We start from the raw sequence: 19,672 nt of genomic DNA, 5'->3' as shown, positions 1-19,672 counted from the left end.
TACTGCGGTAAACAACCACCAAAACACTACAGTCACTGTTTCTACATGGAATCAGGGTCATTTAAGTGATATCAGTGTGAGATTTTATAATATTGCTGTCAAGTACATCATTATCGCAGTGGTTTTATAACAGAAACTCTAATAAGTCTAGTATTTGGGGTCAAATTCTGCTCACCAAGGCATCCCATATGAGTTCCAGCATCACACACAGTGTCAGGTGAAATATGGGCCTAACATTAAACACGAGAAGATCAGCTGAGAGACCATGAACACACAGCAGGGCTTCAGAGGAGACATACCTTCACTAAGAGTCCTTCTCGAGCAGCTTCTTCTCTCGTGATGAGCTAGCACGGGTTAGCAGCTTCAGACTGACACACGACACAGAGCTAAGCGAGCAAACAGCGACTCACCTGCTCGCGTGGAGTCGCGTACTCCTAGATCGAGCATTAGATTGATGTTTTCTTGCGATAGATGCACACAATGAGAGAGACACAGCTTCCTTGTTCCTCTGATCAGGCTCCTTTACTCGAGAGAGCCGTCATTCTCCTCAGATCCACCGAGATGAGTCCAGCTCCTGCTCCGTGTTTCTCAATGAATCCTCTCCGTGATCCCGAGGCCGATGTCCAGCTGAAGCAGAAGCAGAAACGTGTCTTTTGTTCGCTCTTTGTGCTGCTCTGCTGTAGCTGTGTGTTATAATCTAGAGTCCCGCGACACAGAGCAGCTCTTACATGATCTCTGACATGATCACTCTGACCCTGCTCACTAAAATCAAATAAATACATAAATATGGTCAATAAAAAATATGGAGAGTTAAAAAAAATAATAATACGAAAGCTCCTCCCAGCCGAAAGGCATCATGGGAAATGTGGTCCATTAGTGCCCTACCCAAAAACATTCCTGTTTATAGCACAGTGCTTCAGATGTCATATCAGTTAAATAAATAAAAATACATAGTGTTTTTAGTGCTATCAAAAGATTAATCGCATCCAAAATAAAAGTTTTAGTTTACATATATGTGTGTACATTTATATATATAAATACACATATGCATGCACATATTTAAGAACAATATGTTGTTTATGTATTAAATATATTTATATATAATATAAAATATAAGAATAGAAATGTTACATGTAAATATTTTCAAAATATACGTACGTGTGTATTTATATGTACTACATATACACAGTACAAATACATATATTATGTAAACAAAAACTTTTATTTTGGATGCGATTAATCGTTTGACAGCACTAGTGTTTTTAAATCAATACAGACAACAGCAACAATAATAATAACAATAATAAAAATCAGACTGAGGTGGTTTGCTGGTGTCGAGCAGAGTTTGAGTGAGTGTGAGGAGAGCTAGCTTTAGCAGCTAACACACACACACACACACACACACACCGGCTGCTGGTAAACACATCACGCGCTCCTCACAGTCCTCTGTTAAACACAGCAGCGTCGGCAGATCAGGGCTAGAGCGGCTCGGGCTCGTTGTAGCGCAGAACAGAGCGAAGATGATCAAGCTTTTCTCGCTGAAGCAGCAGAAGAAGGACGAGGAGTCCGCGGGAGGACCGCGAGCCGGAGCCGGCGGGAAGAAGGCGAGCGCGGCCCAGCTGCGGATACAGAAGGGTACGAGAACCACAACACCGCCAGCAGCACCACAACCTTCATCCATCTCTCTCTCTCTCACACACACACACACACACACTCACTCAGCGCAGCTCAGTCCAGACTGTTTAAAGACATGTTCTCGTAACGATGAGGAGAGCGAAACTAGCATTAGCCGCCAAGCTAACATGTATTAGCGCACTCTTTAGCTACTCTGCGCTGTTTTATTCTCATTATATACTCGATGTTTGGGAACTTCAGAGCAGTCGCAGGGACTGAAGCTCCTGTTTAAAGATACACATCACGGGAGAAACGCTCAACTATCGAGTTTCTTTCACAGTCACAACATTGAGGCCTAGAGTTTGTTGTGTGAGTATCAGCCTCAGATCCACTCAGTGTTAAGAGGCACAGCTGGACAGATGTGGAAAGTTTGTAAGCAGTCAGGTAACACATTCATCTGCTGTCTTCCTGATCCTGCTGCACTCTTCAGTTCAGGAGGAAACCTGACTCAAACATTAGATAAGCTCAAGATAGATGACCCAGAAATCACCTCTTCTCAGCATTTACTCTACCTTTCCTTTATCTTCTAAACACAAATTCAGGGCATTTTAATAAAGCCTGAGAGCTTTCTGTCCCTCCACCCAAAATGTTAAAGCCTCAAGAAGTAAGTTACAATAAAGCAAGTCTTTCTGACAGGCATCCTTCTGAAGCCACACAATGGTTCAAACTAGCACATATAAACACATCTGCAGGAGGTCAGTGGTGTGTGTTTCTGAGTAAAAGCCTACATTAAGTCTGTCCATATAAAGCGACGGTGTGTCATGCATTACTGATGTCTGATGAAGTGCTGACGGATGCTGATTCTGTGAACACTGCAGAGTCACTCCTTCTGAAACTGCGTTTAGGAATAAACTTCTTGAACTTGAAGAACAACATTAAGTAGTTAACAAGACATTAGATGGGAAAATGAATGAAATATTTAAATACGTAGAATGTAAGTTTTGAATTTACTCATATATTTATGTAAGTTCTGAAGAGCCCAATAGTGTAATTATTTAGCTCGAGACAGGTCACTGTTGGTTCAGTTCAGATCACGATTTCTGCTTTTCTCAGTTTATTAAGCAGAATTGTCTGTTATTTTGCCTGTGGGACATCATTTATCCTGAAAACGTTTCATTTTTAGTTGCTATTTGCATCATTGCATTTGTTGCTTTGCCTTAGTAACGAGCCTCCACATGCATTGCGGTTGCCAGATGTCAAGACTTTAAATCCCTCAAGCAGAGTTTTTTCTTAAATCGATACATTTAATAATGATGTGATTATCAGGACACAAAGACTGCGATTTAATGAAATAAATACATGCACTGCACGTTTTACAGTATTTTGGGTGCGCAGCCACTTTTAGCAAGACTCTCACGAAACGGCATGTGCGAAGCACACCACTGTGCTTTTAGGAGACACATTCACAATTTTTATCAAAAAAATTGTAATTAGCGTTCCTACAAAGCAGCACTTGCGTAACATTTTGAATGGGAATTATTGATCAGTTGGCCTTCAGTTTTTTCATTCCAGATGGCCATTAATTAATATTGTTTAAAGGTGCTCTAAGTATATTTTTGACTGTACTAAAGCATAAACATATTTGCAGATATTAAGGAGACATTCTAGGTTCCCTGGAAAACAACACTGCATCAGTTATTCTGCTGGGAAATGTGCGTTCAGTGCCGGAATGTCTGTTGTTGTTTTGGTCTGTGTGACTCCACCCACTGACAGTTTACCCAATAGTATTTCACCCCCCGGGTTGCCAGTTGGTGGAAAACACAGCATATTGAAGCCAGCAAACAAACTGGGTCAAAAGCCTGGGCATCCATTGAAGACTGTCCAGTATTCTGAATTTGGACTGCAGTACTCGCTTCAACCGCTAGCTGTCAATATTACACTGCAGCGTGACTGGCTGAAATATTGCCCGGATTCACTCTTACATAAACAAACACGCATGTAAACACAACTGGCTTTCAGCAAAAAGTTGACGTTCGTATTCTGTAAGCTAGGTCTATCTACTGAACGCCTCCGCTTTAATGTGGCATAAAACAAGAGGAACATGTCAGCCAGTATATCTATAATCAGGGCTTCTGCGGTTCTCTAGTTCACTCTTCTACATCTACAGAGCAGAAATCCCACCGTCAGTCAAAGGTTATCATGTCTCCAGTCTGAACTGATCAGATTTAACAGCAATCATAACAAAACCTTCTAGAAGAACGCTCTGTGGTTTGTGGCTGTGCAAGCACGTAGATGTGTGTGTGAAAGTGAAAGTAATGCTGCTGCTGTTTGTTCTGTGTCAGACATCAATGAGCTGAACCTGCCAAAGACGTGTGAGATCGTGTTCCCCGACCAAGACGACCTGCTCAACTTCAAGCTCATCATCTCCCCAGACGAGGTCTGCCGGTTCCCTGTCTCTGACCGTCTCAGTGCTGATCCGAACACACAGCATCGACTCTGACTCAATGAACGGAGCACAGATCACTCACGCTGAGGCTTGGGCATCCACATCAGTTCCAATTCCAGAATCCCATACTTGTTGTAAAATTACCACTTCAATTCCTCCTATTGATTCCTGTGTGCGCATGTTTCATCTTTGAATCATTCATTCAAGAGATTCAGTCAAACACACTGATTCATCCAAATCTTCAGCGAGTCATTGAATCATTCCATGCATGATTTTGTTTAGTTGTCTAATATTTTTCCTTCAGAATTGTGAGAACTACAACCTCAATACAAAAATAAGTTCTCAGTTTATCCGCTCTACTTTGCACACAAACAGCTCTTAATCAAGTCCAGTTTTTGTGTGTAGCCTGCTATTTTTTGTTCATGGTACTCAGCAGCAATTAAATGTTTTGCAAAAAGACACAAAGTAAATATGTGTTGATATCTAAATGTTTGACTTTTTAGACATTTTTAAGCACATTGGAATTGGAGTTGATGTAATGTGTGACCCAGGCGTGCCAGCGGATGGATCTGTGCTGTTGCTCATGCCGAGTCTCTCACAGCAGCATGTTACTCCGTCTGATATCAACCATGAGCATTTATCATTTTCTGTATTGTTCTTTTGCAGGGTTTCTATAAAGGTGGGAAATTTGTCTTCAGTTTTAAGGTAAACAGCAACTCCGGTTCTGTGAACACTCAACTAAAGACCCACGCCAGATCAGTACCTAACAGTGTAATAATATAAGAGAGCAGATCAGCAGATGTAGCCGTAGTTCTTGAAAACTGGGATCTGTTGGTTTTTAGGCCTTAAAGTGAAAATAAACAGCCAGGATCTACATAATTTACATTATCAAAGATTTGAACTATCTTTGATAATGTTTTCACATGGGTCTTGGACCTGAAGAAAAGACCTAGTTCTGAAGCATGAGATGTAATATTAAAAACAGAGTTTAACGTGATTGAATGTTATGTAGTAGATAAGAAGAATAAACCGCTAACTCAGTCATCGCTGAAATGTGAAAATGAACACTACATGCAGAATTGCTATGTTTGAGTGACACGTGTCTTCAGATTTGTTTTGGGCATGTTTGTGGACAGCCATACATCTGAGGACCCCTCAGGGCTTCCTGTTTCTTACTCGCGCGTCAGACCTGAGAAGTCTTTATTTTCTGCTGCCACAGCCATAAAACAGTCAAAACGCTATCTGTAAAATTGCTAGATTTGCATGGAATTGTATATCTTTATACAACAGGCTTAATTTAATTAGCTTAAAACATGCAAAAATGCAGGTGCTTTAATAACGAGCGTGGACTTCTGTGGTTTTGTTGAGAAAATGTAATATGATAAAGCTGTTTGATTAACCAGTACAAAGGAAATGGAAAAACAGACCCATTTATGTTTGTAAGTTTAGTTTAGTTTGATTTCCGCAGCAGTCCCAGTTCTCAGGCGACTGTATGTGTGTGTATAGTGTGGCACTGGTGAATGGGACTCGCTCAGATCATCTGGAACAGCACTGAAGCTGAAGTCTGCTATCACACAATAATGTAAAGCATTTGTCATCAATCTAATATTTTTTCACCCTTTAATTAGCCAAGCTGTGTACACTTCTTCTCAAGTCTGTTCTTTAAAAGCTTTTTATCTGACTAATTACAGTTTTTGTTAATGTTTGTTTGTCTTTCATTGTTATTTTCAGATGTATTTGAAGTGCTCCGTCAGAGCTGACACGTTTGGTCACAGCATTATTTCTGCTTTAAAATAGGATACTTGTAGTGAAAACTAACCAGTTCTAGTTGCTGTTTATGACCGTTTCTCTCTTCAGCAGTGATTAAAGTCCAGGTGTTTTTCTTCCAGGTAGGACAGGGATACCCTCACGACCCTCCTAAAGTAAAATGTGAAACGATGGTCTATCACCCCAACATTGACCTCGAAGGCAACGTCTGTCTAAATATTTTGAGGTATTGTGTGCACTCTTACACATTGGGTGTTATGATATAATAAGAAGGATTTGTCAAGTCAGTGCTGTCAGATCCTCTGCTCCACACAAACTGACGTCTGTCCCGGTTCTTGTGGAAAGGATAGTGGAGTCATGGTTATGGGACTTACAGTCCAGGGCCCGTATTCACAAAACATTTCATCTCATCCTGAACAGCAGTGACAGCTTTTCTCTTAAAACCTGTTCAAAGAGCTGCTGAGACACACTTGTGCCGAGGAACAGAGAGAAGTCTTGAGCTCAGAGTAAAGGGGCGGGGTTTACCTCGTTGCTATGGGTGATGTCAGCATGCTTCTTAACCACGCACACAGTGATTGGCTGATAGTTTAATTCATAGAGATATTGTAGAGCGCGATATCATGTTGCCATATTCAAATAAAGGTTCAAAAATAAAAATGTTAATTGCCACATTCAAATCAAGATTTTCAAATGCAGGCTAAGTGAACAAGTATATGTTCAGCTAATTGTCAGCCTGTATGCTTCACATAAACTGAGTGAATATGCATATAAACAGCCTTTTAATGAACAGAGTAGAATAATCCTGGCTGATAGTAAGACATGCAAACGTAACAGAAAGCCAAGCTGGACACGAGCACAGCTGGTGAATGAAAACAAGCATATAATCAAAGGAGAATCTGCAGATGGGATAACTCCAAAAACAATGCTACCTTTTAAAAGCTCGTTATCGTCAAACGTTACTGAAACATTCACCTTCTGAGGAAGATTGCCGGAAACAGCTGTTTTAGGATAGTTTGTGGCTTAGGTCTCCTCTTCACGACTCCTAACCTTTCTCAGATTTAGGAGCTAGTTTTAGTGCTAAAACACTCTCAAATACTCTTAGAGCTCAAAGTCCTACGCTATTTTTCAGATTTTCTCCTAAATCAGTGAGTTATGAGCTACTTCTAGCCTGAAGATGTTTTGTGAATATGTGCGCTGGTCTCCTGAGGTCTGCTGCACAGTTTTACTTTTATGATCAAATTGTCACTGCCCTGCAGCATAAACTGAAATGTTTTTGTTGTTTTTTTAATCATTTTTGGGCCACATAAGTTGCTGCTTCCAAGATGTTAGAAACAGTAGTTTTCAGTTGGTCTGGTGATCAGGAGCTGTCACCATATCAAACCATATCGGTTATGATTTTATTAAGGCGACAGAGATTTTATTAGAATAACCTAAATGCATGTCACCTACATGAGTGATTTCATTTCATCATAATATACATCACAGTCTAGTTATTCTCGATGGAAATACAGTTTTTATGATAACAATTTTAAATTCCAGGGAAATTGTACAGCTCTCAATATTCTTGATATTCTTGAATTTTTGATATCAAAGTAAAAACACTAGGTCTGTTTAGGTCAAATGTTTTCAAGCAATTATTGAAGACGAATAAGCAGTCTTTATGAAGTAAGAGCAAAGAAGCAGCAGCTCCATCAGTAGGACGTGAATGTAATGGATGTGGATTAGGGCTGTAACGGTGCGGGTCTTTCGCTTCGCTGCACGTGTGTACTGAACAAATACAGCATTGTTTTCACCTCTGCACCACTGGAGCTTCCCTGGACACTTGCAGCTTTATATATTGTTACTTGTGACAAGAATCAAAGTCTCATCTTTCAAATTCTGTCCTTTTTTCAGGAAATTCAAACAACAATGTGGCGCGACAGATCGCTGTATAAACGTCTCAGAGATCATCTCCTTCCTCTTTACTGCTAGTTTTAACACAAATAAACATGAATGAACATTTCACATAGGGATGTAACGGTATGAAAAGTTCTCATCACAATTATAGTGACCAAAATTATCACGGTTATCAGTATTATCACGGTATTGTTAAAATGTGCTGGAGATGTTCAAAAAGTACATAAATCACTTAAAGTTTTATACTTAAATCAACAAACAGCAAATAGAATGACTTTTTGTTTGCATAATCACTAAAACAATAACATTACCAACGAGGTCTGGATTTTAAATGACAACTTGACTGACACCAGTTTAATAGCATGTTCAAATAAATAATGTAAATGTTCAAATAAAGCTTTGAAAAAGTTTCATATAAAGGTAAACCTCACATTTCAGCCTTTAAAGAAAAGAGTTAAGTCAAAATGATAATTGATTAATAAGGGGAGGGGGGGGAGTGGTGTGTGGCCAAGTGTGGTGACCCATACTCTGAATTAGTGCTCTGCATTTAGCCCATCCAAGTGTACACTCAGTAGTGAACACACACACACACACACTCTGTAGTGAACACACACACACTCAGTAGTGAACACACACACACTCAGTAGTGAACACACACACACACTCAGTAGTGAACACACACACACACACACTCAGTAGTGAACACACACACACTCAGTAGTGAACACACACACACACACACACACACACTCAGTAGTGAACACACACACACTCAGTAGTGAACACACACTCAGTAGTGAACACACACACACACACACACACTCAGTAGTGAACACACACACACTCAGTAGTGAACACACACACACACACACACACACTCAGTAGTGAACACACACACACTCAGTAGTGAACACACACACACACACACTCAGTAGTGAACACACACACACACACACACTCAGTAGTGAACACACACACACACACACACACACTCAGTAGTGAACACACACACACACACACACACACACACACTCAGTAGTGAACACACACACACACTCAGTAGTGAACACACACACACACACACACTCAGTAGTGAACACACACACACTCAGTAGTGAACACACACACACACACACACACACACACACTCAGTAGTGAACACACACACACACTCAGTAGTGAACACACACACACACACACACTCAGTAGTGAACACACACACACTCAGTAGTGAACACACACCCGGAGCAGTGGGCAGCATTTATGCTGCGGGGCCCAGGGAGCAGTTGGGGGTCCGGTGCCTTGCTCAAGGGTCTCACCTCAGTCGTGGTATTGAGGGTGGAGAGAGTGTTGGTTATTCACTCCTCCACCTACAATCCCTGCCGGACCTGAGACTCGAACCCACAACCTTCAGGTTACAAGTCCAACTCCCTATCCACTTATCTGCTCCATAAATAATTCTATATAGCTTATCTGAATTGTTTAAATGTGTAGAATCCATATAAGCTTGTTTTTCATCAACCGGTTAATATTTACAGCAGGGCATGCAAATTTGGTGTGTTTTTTGGCCAGACAGAAACTGCACACAGGCTGAATGTAAATAAGTGTCTGTAAATCCAGTCTCTGACAGCAGGTGGCGCTTTATACGGAAAAGCTGAATTACAGCTGATTCCCGTGAACTCCGCGAACAAAGCAGTATTGTGTTTAAGAACACTTCCTTTAGGTATTACATGGAGCTGAGATGAAAACAAAATGCCATCGAATCGATTCTGAAGACAGTCAGATCCTTCAGAGGATTCATATAATTCATATAATTAATTCACTGATATATTCATGTGTATAATTCCCTCAGCACTCTTTTAAAGGCTGCCAGCTGTTTTCTCTCAGAATGAAACTCTGCTGCCGTGCGCTCGTGACACTGGTACACTCTGCTTTATGCTGGACAGTGTTTATTTATCCTGAGTTGTTCAGATCGTGGTAATCGAATACGGGTTTAATGATAATTCAAATATGAAACAGTAATACTAACCGTGGGGAATTTTATCATGAAATTTTATAATTTAGAAGTTAATTTAAGTTTGCATACAAATTTTTTTTTAAAGTTGAGTGTTGATATTTTTTATTTTTTTGTAAAATAAATAGCAATGGAATTTAAGTTTGGGCTCTGTAGTTAATTGTAACCTTATAGTAATGTAAAAGGGCTCCCTGTAGTAGAGCATAAGCTGAGGTAGATTTTATTCAAAGAAAGAGCTATTTGTTCAGTTACCCACTGTTTAATTTAAAAAAGAAACTGAAACCATACTGAACTGTGACGTCAAACTCGAGGTACGTAGCGAAGCGTCATGTTTGTGTAGGTTACACCTCTAATCTAGATGAAGGCGAAATGGACTTAAAACTGTATCACAATATCTTCTGGTATTTATTGCGATAACGATATCAATGACGATAATTCACTGCTGTGTGTGTTCACGGTGTGTGTGTTCACTGCTGTGTGTGTGTGTGTGTTCACTGCTGTGTGTGTGTGTGTGTGTGTGTGTGTTCACTGCTGTGTGTGTGTGTGTTCACTGCTGTGTGTGTGTGTTCACTGCTGTGTGTGTGTGTGTGTGTGTGTTCACTGCTGTGTGTGTGTGTGTGTGTTCACTGCTGTGTGTGTGTGTGTGTGTGTGTGTTCACTGCTGTGTGTGTGTGTTCACTGCTGTGTGTGTGTGTGTGTGTGTGTGTGTGTGTGTGTTCACTGCTGTGTGTGTGTTCACTGCTGTGTGTGTGTGTGTGTGTGTGTGTGTGTGTGTTCACTGCTGTGTGTGTGTTCACTGCTGTGTGTGTGTTCACTGCTGTGTGTGTGTGTGTGTGTTCACTGCTGTGTGTGTGTGTGTGTTCACTGCTGTGTGTGTGTGTGTGTTCACGGTGTGTGTGTGTGTGTGTGTGTGTTCACGGTGTGTGTGTGTGTGTGTGTGTGTTCACGGTGTGTGTGTGTGTGTGTGTGTTCACGGTGTGTGTGTGTGTGTGTGTTCACGGTGTGTGTGTGTGTGTTCACTGCTGTGTGTGTGTTCACTGCTGTGTGTGTGTGTGTGTGTGTGTGTGTGTGTGTGTGTGTGTGTGTGTGTGTTCACTGCTGTGTGTGTGTTCACGGTGTGTGTGTGTGTGTGTGTTCACGGTGTGTGTGTGTGTGTGTGTTCACGGTGTGTGTGTGTGTGTGTGTGTGTTCACGGTGTGTGTGTGTGTGTGTGTGTTCACTGCTGTGTGTGTGTGTGTGTGTGTGTGTGTGTTCACTGCTGTGTGTGTGTGTGTGTGTTCACTGCTGTGTGTGTGCGTTGGATGGGTTAAATGCAGAGCTTAATTCAGAGTATGGGTCAACATACTTGGCCGTATGTCACTTCACTTTTTTTTCTTTTTTTAAAGTGTATTTGGAGTAACACCGTGTCCAAACTACAAAACTGTATCACACACGTGCTTCTGTAGTAACGTTACATTTATTCGGACTGATTTTTCCGCACTGTGCAGCCCTGACCAAACCAGTTCCAGACTGTAGAAGGAGCTCCTCGTTTAGACACAAACTCCTCCTCAGTTTCTCGTCGCACTGTCACACGGAAACATGTCAACAACTAGACTTGATGGTTATTATCGCGGGAAGACTAATTCTTATCATGGGGAGATTTTTATCGCCCATGCCTTTTATCCTGCACAGCCTTTCAGGTGAACGCAAGCAGAGTATAATGGGGATAAACGGTTGGACAGTTGTTGAATTATCAGTCATGTAATGAAGTATCCTGAAATTCAACATTGCTCTTTCTGTTTCAGAGAAGACTGGAAGCCAGTGTTGACGATTAACTCCATCATATACGGACTACAGTATCTGTTCCTCGTAAGTTCAGCTCTGCATTGTGCAGTGACACGAACCTCAAGTCAAGTCAGCTTTATTTATATAGTGCTTTTAACAATACAGATTGTGTCAAAGCACTTAACAGTATCAAGCTGGAGGATAGGGTCAGTAATGTATAATAATAAGATTAAACACTCAATTTTCAGTTAAAGGCATTTCATTATAGAGTTCAGTGATGTCATTGTCTAGATCAGTTTAGTTTAAATAGTATCTGCTAAATCAAATTGACGATAATCACTAGAAATGAACCCCGCTGAGTTTGTCTGGGTCTCGTGCTGGCGTTCATTAACTCCAGCTGGTGTTGTGTTCCTCCTCCAGGAGCCCAATCCTGAAGACCCCCTGAACAAAGAGGCAGCGGAGGTCCTGCAGACGAATCGGCGGCTCTTCGAGCAGAACGTCCAGCAGTCGCTGCGCGGCGGATACGTGGGCGCCACCTACTTCGAGCGCTGTCTCAAATAGTCCCGCGCCGCCGGCCCTTACATCCCAGAATGCATTTATCGTTTACATGCGCTGAGACGCACTGACCGACACACTGACCGCACACAGGAGGGGGGGTTGAGCAGCAGGCTCGGGAAGGCCGGTCAGTGATTGTTGCTCAGAGAATTCAGTCGTATTTTGCCACTATGCTGGTACCCACTGTTTATTTTTGCTGAGATTCACATGCTAACTTATCCTCCCACTCACAGAGAGACCCCTGTGACAGATCATTACACTTGTATTCATTACCCAGACTTGAGGACTCGATTCGTCTGGGCTTCGGCCAAACTGCCTCGAGTCGCTCATGATAAATAGTCACTCATTTTTACGTTCGCCAAAAAAAGACGCGTGCAGCGTCGCCTTCGACCAATTCTGATAGCGTTGACAAATTGATGCCCCGCTGAAGCTAGAGACCGGTTAAAACGAGATCTGCAGGATCCGTCTGCAAATTGGGCTGTTGTGAGCTTGGGAGGCTTACGATGTATTGCTATAGTTTTCCTGGTTGGGAATGGGTGGGATGGGATTTTCTCCTGGAGGATCGTCGTAGGGTTAGGAAGGGTTGCGTACAATGTTACAATTCTGTTGTGTATATTGAAATCCCAGTTGTTCACGATGACTGCAATATGAATTATGTTAAATAAAATATTGACTTGAATGCAAAAACAAAACAAAAAACAGCAACAATAAAATGTTTTATCTGACCTGGACGTTGATGTGCCTCTGCTAAGATAAAAATCCCATTTCTCTTTGCTCATCCAACTCTCAAAGCCACTGCAGTCTAAACAGGAAAAATCTGATTTGACAAAGCCTTTGATATCTGGGTCACTCTCTGGAAAGTGCCTTTGATTTTAAAAATGTTCTTCTACAAGCTCAGGATGTGACGACAGAAAGAGGGAACGGAGACATTACAAGCTTGAACGTAGTCGGATAATCTGCAACAAGATACAGAATAGCACTTTGGTGCTAGAAAGCCCTACAGTTACAGACCTACATCTCAGATGCTGTTTCCCGTCAGCTCAGCTGCCACAGGGTTGTGGGATATCATGTGCTGCCTTCAGAAACCCAGCGGATGACCGGATCTCAGGATTTGGATGAGCTTCTGGATGTTGTCTCTCAGATTCAGACAGATGAATGAATGCTATAGATGTCTGTGAGGTGCACTTTCACAATGCCTTGGCTTTGGTTCAAAAAAAGCTAGCTGGTATTTGGGCTAATGCATCCGTGTATTGGTTTTGAATTGAATGATCTATGAGAAGTTTATTCCTTCATAACCCTAGTGAAAAATAAATATGCCAGATGTATTTGAAATACATTTATTTCATGCCAAGTATACTACATTTATGTACTTGATCAAATGTCCTGCAATTGTATTTAGCTATACTAAACTGCTATACTTAAGTCTGCTATAATGGAACTAATTTAGTACTTAATGTACTTTAATTGTGTGGAAGTACTGCTGAGGTACAACTACAGATATAAAGTATATTTGATTGTGCTAAAGTGGAAGTATTGCATATACTTCAGGTACTCTTTAAATATCTTGCATTTAGAGACTGATATCATTCAAAAATCATATCATCATCATCATCAATAGTGACATTAAAACACATTTAGGTTTAATATTAAAATATTGTGCACAGGTACTACTCCAAATAAAGTTGAATTATATTTTTATATTAGTAAGTCTCGAGCAATATGTCAGTAAATATGTTAATAGATTTGAACTGTACTTAGTATAAAATAAATGTATTTTATTATTATTTTTCACTAGGGATCACCGTATTAAAGGGGAAACAGTGTATCGGTGTGCTTTAAATGTAAATAACATGGCAGTACACACTTTATTGCTTTCCATGTGTCAGTCACCTGCAAACTACATGCAGTAAATCTGTCTGCCCTCTTCATTTCATTTTCATTTTGAGGAACAATTAATTTTGCTTCACTACATTTCAAAGCATAATATGTAAGTTTGTACCGTTCTCACACACCGGTTCTGTTATTCTGAAGGGTGTAACTCAAAGATGTCCAGCGGAAAGAGTCATTGTTTGGGTAAATCAGCTCAAACTGTATGGCAAGCCCTTTTAACATTTCATCTATAAGCCTAGTATCTCATTTAATGTTACTGGTGCTTATTTTATAGATACTATCTTTTCCATTAAGTACAAGTACTTAGTCATTAACTACTAGTGCTTATTCTTTAGGTACTAGTGTCTTTTGTAAAGTTACTAGTACTTATTCATTAGATACTAGTACTTAATCAGTAGATACTAGTACGTTTTCATTAGATACTAGTGCTTATTTATTAGAAACTAGTACTCATTCATTAGATATTAGTACCTAGTAACTAGTACTCATTCATTAGATATTAGTACCTATTAAATAGATACTAGTACTTATTCATTAGATACAAGTACTTATTTATTACAAACTAGTACTCATTCATTAGATATTAGTACCTATTAAATAGATACTAGTACTTATTCATTAGATACAAGTACTTATTTATTACAAACTAGTACTCATTCATTAGATATTAGTACCTATTAAATAGATACTAGTACTTATCCATTAGATACAAGTACTTATTTATTAGAAACTAGTACTCATTCATTAGATATTAGTACCTATTAAATAGATACTAGTACTTATTCATTAGATACAAGTACTTATTTATTACAAACTAGTACTCATTCATTAGATATTAGTACCTATTAAATAGATACTAGTACTTATCCATTAGATACAAGTACTTATTTATTACAAACTAGTACTCATTCATTAGATATTAGTACCTATTAAATAGATACTAGTACTTATTCATTAGATACAAGTACTTATTTATTAGAAACTAGTACTCATTCATTAGATATTAGTACCTATTAAATAGATACTAGTACTTATCCATTAGATACAAGTACTTATTTATTAGAAACTAGTACTCATTCATTAGATATTAGTACCTATTAAATAGATACTAGTACTTATTCATTAGATACAAGTACTTATTTATTACAAACTAGTACTCATTCATTAGATATTAGTACCTATTAAATAGATACTAGTACTTATCCATTAGATACAAGTACTTATTTATTAGAAACTAGTACTCATTCATTAGATATTAGTACCTATTAAATAGATACTAGTACTTATTCATTAGATACAAGTACTTATTTATTAGAAACTAGTACTCATTCATTAGAAATTAGTACCTATTAAATAGATACTAGTACTTATCCATTAGATACAAGTACTTATTTATTAGAAACTAGTACTCATTCATTAGATATTAGTACCTATTAAATAGATACTAGTACTTATCCATTAGATACAAGTACTTATTTATTAGAAACTAGTACTCATTCATTAGATATTAGTACCTATTAAATAGATACTAGTACTTATCCATTAGATACAAGTACTTATTTATTAGAAACTAGTACTCATTCATTAGATATTAGTACCTATTAAATAGACACTAGTACTTATCCATTAGATACAAGTACTTATTTATTAGAAACTAGTACTCATTCATTAGATATTAGTACCTATTAAATAGATACTAGTACTTATTCATTAGATACAAGTACTTATTTATTAGAAACTAGTACTCATTCATTAGATATTAGTACCTATTAAATAGACACTAGTACTTATCCATTAGATACAAGTACTTATTTATTAGAAACTAGTACTCATTCATTAGATATTAGTACCTATTAAATAGACACTAGTACTTATCCATTAGATACAAGGACTTATTTATTAGAAACTAGTACTCATTCATTAGATATTAGTACCTATTAAATAGATACTAGTACTTATTCATTAGATACAAGTACTTATTTATTAGAAACTAGTACTCATTCATTAGATATTAGTACCTATTAAATAGATACTAGTACTTATCCATTAGATACAAGTACTTATTTATTACAAACTAGTACTCATTCATTAGATATTAGTACCTATTAAATAGATACTAGTACTTATTCATTAGATACAAGTACTTATTTATTAGAAACTAGTACTCATTCATTAGAAATTAGTACCTATTAAATAGATACTAGTACTTATCCATTAGATACAAGTACTTATTTATTACAAACTAGTACTCATTCATTAGATATTAGTACCTATTAAATAGACACTAGTACTTATCCATTAGATACAAGGACTTATTTATTAGAAACTAGTACTCATTCATTAGATATTAGTACCTATTAAATAGATACTAGTACTTATCCATTAGATACAAGTACTTATTTATTAGAAACTAGTACTCATTCATTAGATATTAGTACCTATTAAATAGATACTAGTACTTATCCATTAGATACAAGTACTTATTTATTACAAACTAGTACTCATTCATTAGATATTAGTACCTATTAAATAGATACTAGTACTTATCCATTAGATACAAGTACTTATTTATTACAAACTAGTACTCATTCATTAGATATTAGTACCTATTAAATAGATACTAGTACTTATTCATTAGATACAAGTACTTATTTATTAGAAACTAGTACTCATTCATTAGATATTAGTACCTATTAAATAGATACTAGTACTTATCCATTAGATACAAGTACTTATTTATTAGAAACTAGTACTCATTCATTAGATATTAGTACCTATTAAATAGATACTAGTACTTATTCATTAGATACAAGTACTTATTTATTAGAAACTAGTACTCATTCATTAGATATTAGTACCTATTAAATAGATACTAGTACTTATCCATTAGATACAAGTACTTATTTATTAGAAACTAGTACTCATTCATTAGATATTAGTACCTATTAAATAGATACTAGTACTTATCCATTAGATACAAGTACTTATTTATTAGAAACTAGTACTCATTCATTAGATATTAGTACCTATTAAATAGACACTAGTACTTATCCATTAGATACAAGTACTTATTTATTAGAAACTAGTACTCATTCATTAGATATTAGTACCTATTAAATAGATACTAGTACTTATTCATTAGATACAAGTACTTATTTATTAGAAACTAGTACTCATTCATTAGATATTAGTACCTATTAAATAGACACTAGTACTTATCCATTAGAAACTAGTACTTATTTATTAGAAACTAGTACTTATCCATTAGAAACTAGTACTTATTAGAAACTAGTACTCATTCAGTAGATACTAGTACACATTTATTAGAGACGAGTAAAAAAGCAGATCTGACTAGTAAGATAAGAATTGTTACTAGTAGTAATCACAAAAGATACTAGTGTCTAATAAATAAGTACTAGTATCTAATGAATAAATACTCGTATCTATTAAACAGGTACTAGTATCAAATGAATAAGTACCAGTATCTAAAACAAAAGTACTAGTAGCTAATATTTAAATAGATACTAGTCACTATTGCAATACTTACTAGTCAGAAATCAAAAGATGATATCTAAAACAGAATAACTACTAGTACCTGTTCATTTGGAGATATCTTCAACCTCATAAAGAACTAGTAAGAATGTATTTGGAGATATCTTAATACAAACAAGTCATTACATAAACATGAGTACCTCTCAACCGTCCAATCAGAGTCCACATGGCAATACATACATTAATATGCTGAATTAATTTGATTGTTAAGTAGGGCTAACTGGCTTTGTATGTTAGCCTACCTTGCTAATTGGTTACCATAAAAACACAAAGAAAAGATTACAAACCTGTTGTCCAACAAAAGTATATTGACATGTTTTTACTCCAAATTCACATCATAACATCATCGAGCGTTTGAAATAAGTTCCTTTTGTGATCTGACATGGTTTCATTAAACAGAATGAAGCAGAAATCATGCCACTTTATATTCTATACAGTGATAAAGGCTGTCGTATGTTTAAACATACTTTATTCTTATAAAATACCCGAGATGGCTTGAAGAACACAGATAAAACCATATATTGTCACAATCATTGTTTATTTTCTTTATGCTTCATCATTAAAACGTCTATCTGCATGTTAGCTACTAGGCTACATAAACAGCGAAAGCTGAATGTGTTTGTCCATCTGAGGGATTTCCTGGAAGTGAGTCTCACTAGTGGCGTTTCTGCGTGAGGGCGCCCTCTGGCGAAGAGGATGAATGAGAAGAAATTAGATTGAGTATTCATTATTGCTCACAAAATAACCAGTAAAAATAGCTCAAATAACTAAGAACTTTGAGGTAAACATCCTTACGTTTGTCTTCAGTGTAGAGAAGTGTAATTGTTTTTCCCTTTTCTTGCAGCTATATTTATTATTATATTTATTCTTAAATGCTCAGTTTTGTATATTATAGTGAAATAGTGTTATTACAAAAGTAATATTCCTTATTTTGTTTAATGTTTTTATTTATTGGTGTATAAAAACAAATTTGTTGACCAAATCGTGCAGCCCTACACATACAGAAAACCTGTTTTTTTATTTTTTATTAATAATGTTTGGCCTTTTTTTCCAAATAAAGAAAATGTTTGTCTGAAAACCATAAGGTTGTGATTTTGTGTGCCCTGTACAGAACATTAATGTAAACACATTCAGTGTCTGTAGCACCAGTGCTATATGCAAAAACATTAAGGTACAGCCCTGATATGATATTTATTGTTTTTACTGGAGGAGAAAGAGGAAAATGACAGATAATAAAATCGGTGTCTTATCTCCATCCTGCCACTAGAGGTCACTCGATGATCAACAAACACATTAGACTACTGTGTTTACGTAATTACAGTGTTTACAAAACTGACAAAATAGGTTTTCTATGTGCTTGTGTACAAATGATCGTTTCTTTTCTATGTGGTTTCCACAAAAAAGTACATTCATCTCCTTTCTGTTTCTTGTCTAATCTCTATATGTTGCTGGTTCATTAATATTCAACATACGATTAGCATACTGGCAGAAATGCTCATTTTAAAAGTACTAGTATCTATTAAGTTCAGGATATCTCTGGTCTAAAAAGTTACTAGTAACTAAAAAATAAGAACTAGTTCTATTTTGTCTTAACAAGAAGAGAATAAGTAAATACTAGTCACTATTGGAATAAGTACTAGTATCTAATGAATAAGAACTAGTATCTATAAAATAGATACTAGTACGGCTTATAGATTAATGTTAAAACGGCTTGCCATACAGACTGCACTGAAGGATTGATCTGGTCCAGACCAGCGAGTGGAATCACTGAATCGGTTCGGTCTGAACCTGATCCCCAGAGCTCAAGAGTGCTCCGAATAATTCATGGGCTCTGTCCCAAACACACACTGATGCACAGCTCATGATCTCTCTCTCTCCCTCAGTTCAGTTCAGCTTTATTAGCATGACTGTGTGACACAATGTTGCCAAAGCATTAACATATAACAACAACATGAATAGTAATAAATGAAATCCATCTAAATAAATGAAAATATAAGGTAATATGTTGATAAGATATTTAGCAGCTGTTATCATCTTCTCCAAGTAAGAAGGGCATTTTCTCAGTATCACTAAGTTCAGTAAAGGATGGGATCAGGGCTTCAAATCTGGGGAGAAGTGTTTCCCTCACATTGTGATATTTAGGACAAATGAGCAGAAAGTGTTTCTCGTCCTCT

At 37.4% G+C, this 19,672-nt stretch overlaps 2 protein-coding genes across 5 annotated transcripts in view; one reads left to right on the top strand and one right to left on the bottom strand.

Moving 5' to 3' along the window:
• LOC306847667 (F-box/LRR-repeat protein 19-like) overlaps nucleotides 1–846 on the bottom strand; it is a 28,839-nt gene extending 27,993 nt beyond the window's left edge. For 2 of the 4 annotated variants that reach the window (XM_079381752.1, XM_079381753.1), the window contains exon 1: nucleotides 411–466. The gene's annotated coding sequence lies outside the window, so the exon portion shown is untranslated. Of the gene's footprint in view, nucleotides 1–410 lie in introns of all 4 variants that reach the window. The other 2 variants (XM_079381755.1, XM_079381754.1) reach the window with 2 other exon arrangements.
• A 352-nt stretch (nucleotides 847–1,198) lies between these two features.
• On the top strand, nucleotides 1,199–13,983 carry LOC306847252 (NEDD8-conjugating enzyme Ubc12-like). The gene is made up of 6 exons (XM_079381100.1): nucleotides 1,199–1,635; nucleotides 3,957–4,051; nucleotides 4,727–4,765; nucleotides 5,950–6,053; nucleotides 11,522–11,585; nucleotides 11,922–13,983. Exons 1-6 carry the CDS (start codon nucleotides 1,521–1,523, stop codon nucleotides 12,060–12,062), a joined length of 558 nt encoding a protein of 185 aa, XP_079237226.1. The 5' UTR covers nucleotides 1,199–1,520; the 3' UTR covers nucleotides 12,063–13,983.
• Nucleotides 13,984–19,672: the final 5,689 nt, after the last annotated feature.

Source organism: Barbus barbus (genome assembly GCF_936440315.1).
Source record: "Barbus barbus genome assembly, chromosome: 27".
NCBI classification, from domain to species: domain Eukaryota; kingdom Metazoa; phylum Chordata; class Actinopteri; order Cypriniformes; family Cyprinidae; genus Barbus; species Barbus barbus.
Note: the sequence above shows the minus strand (reverse complement) of the source record. Positions and strands in the feature narration are given on the sequence as shown.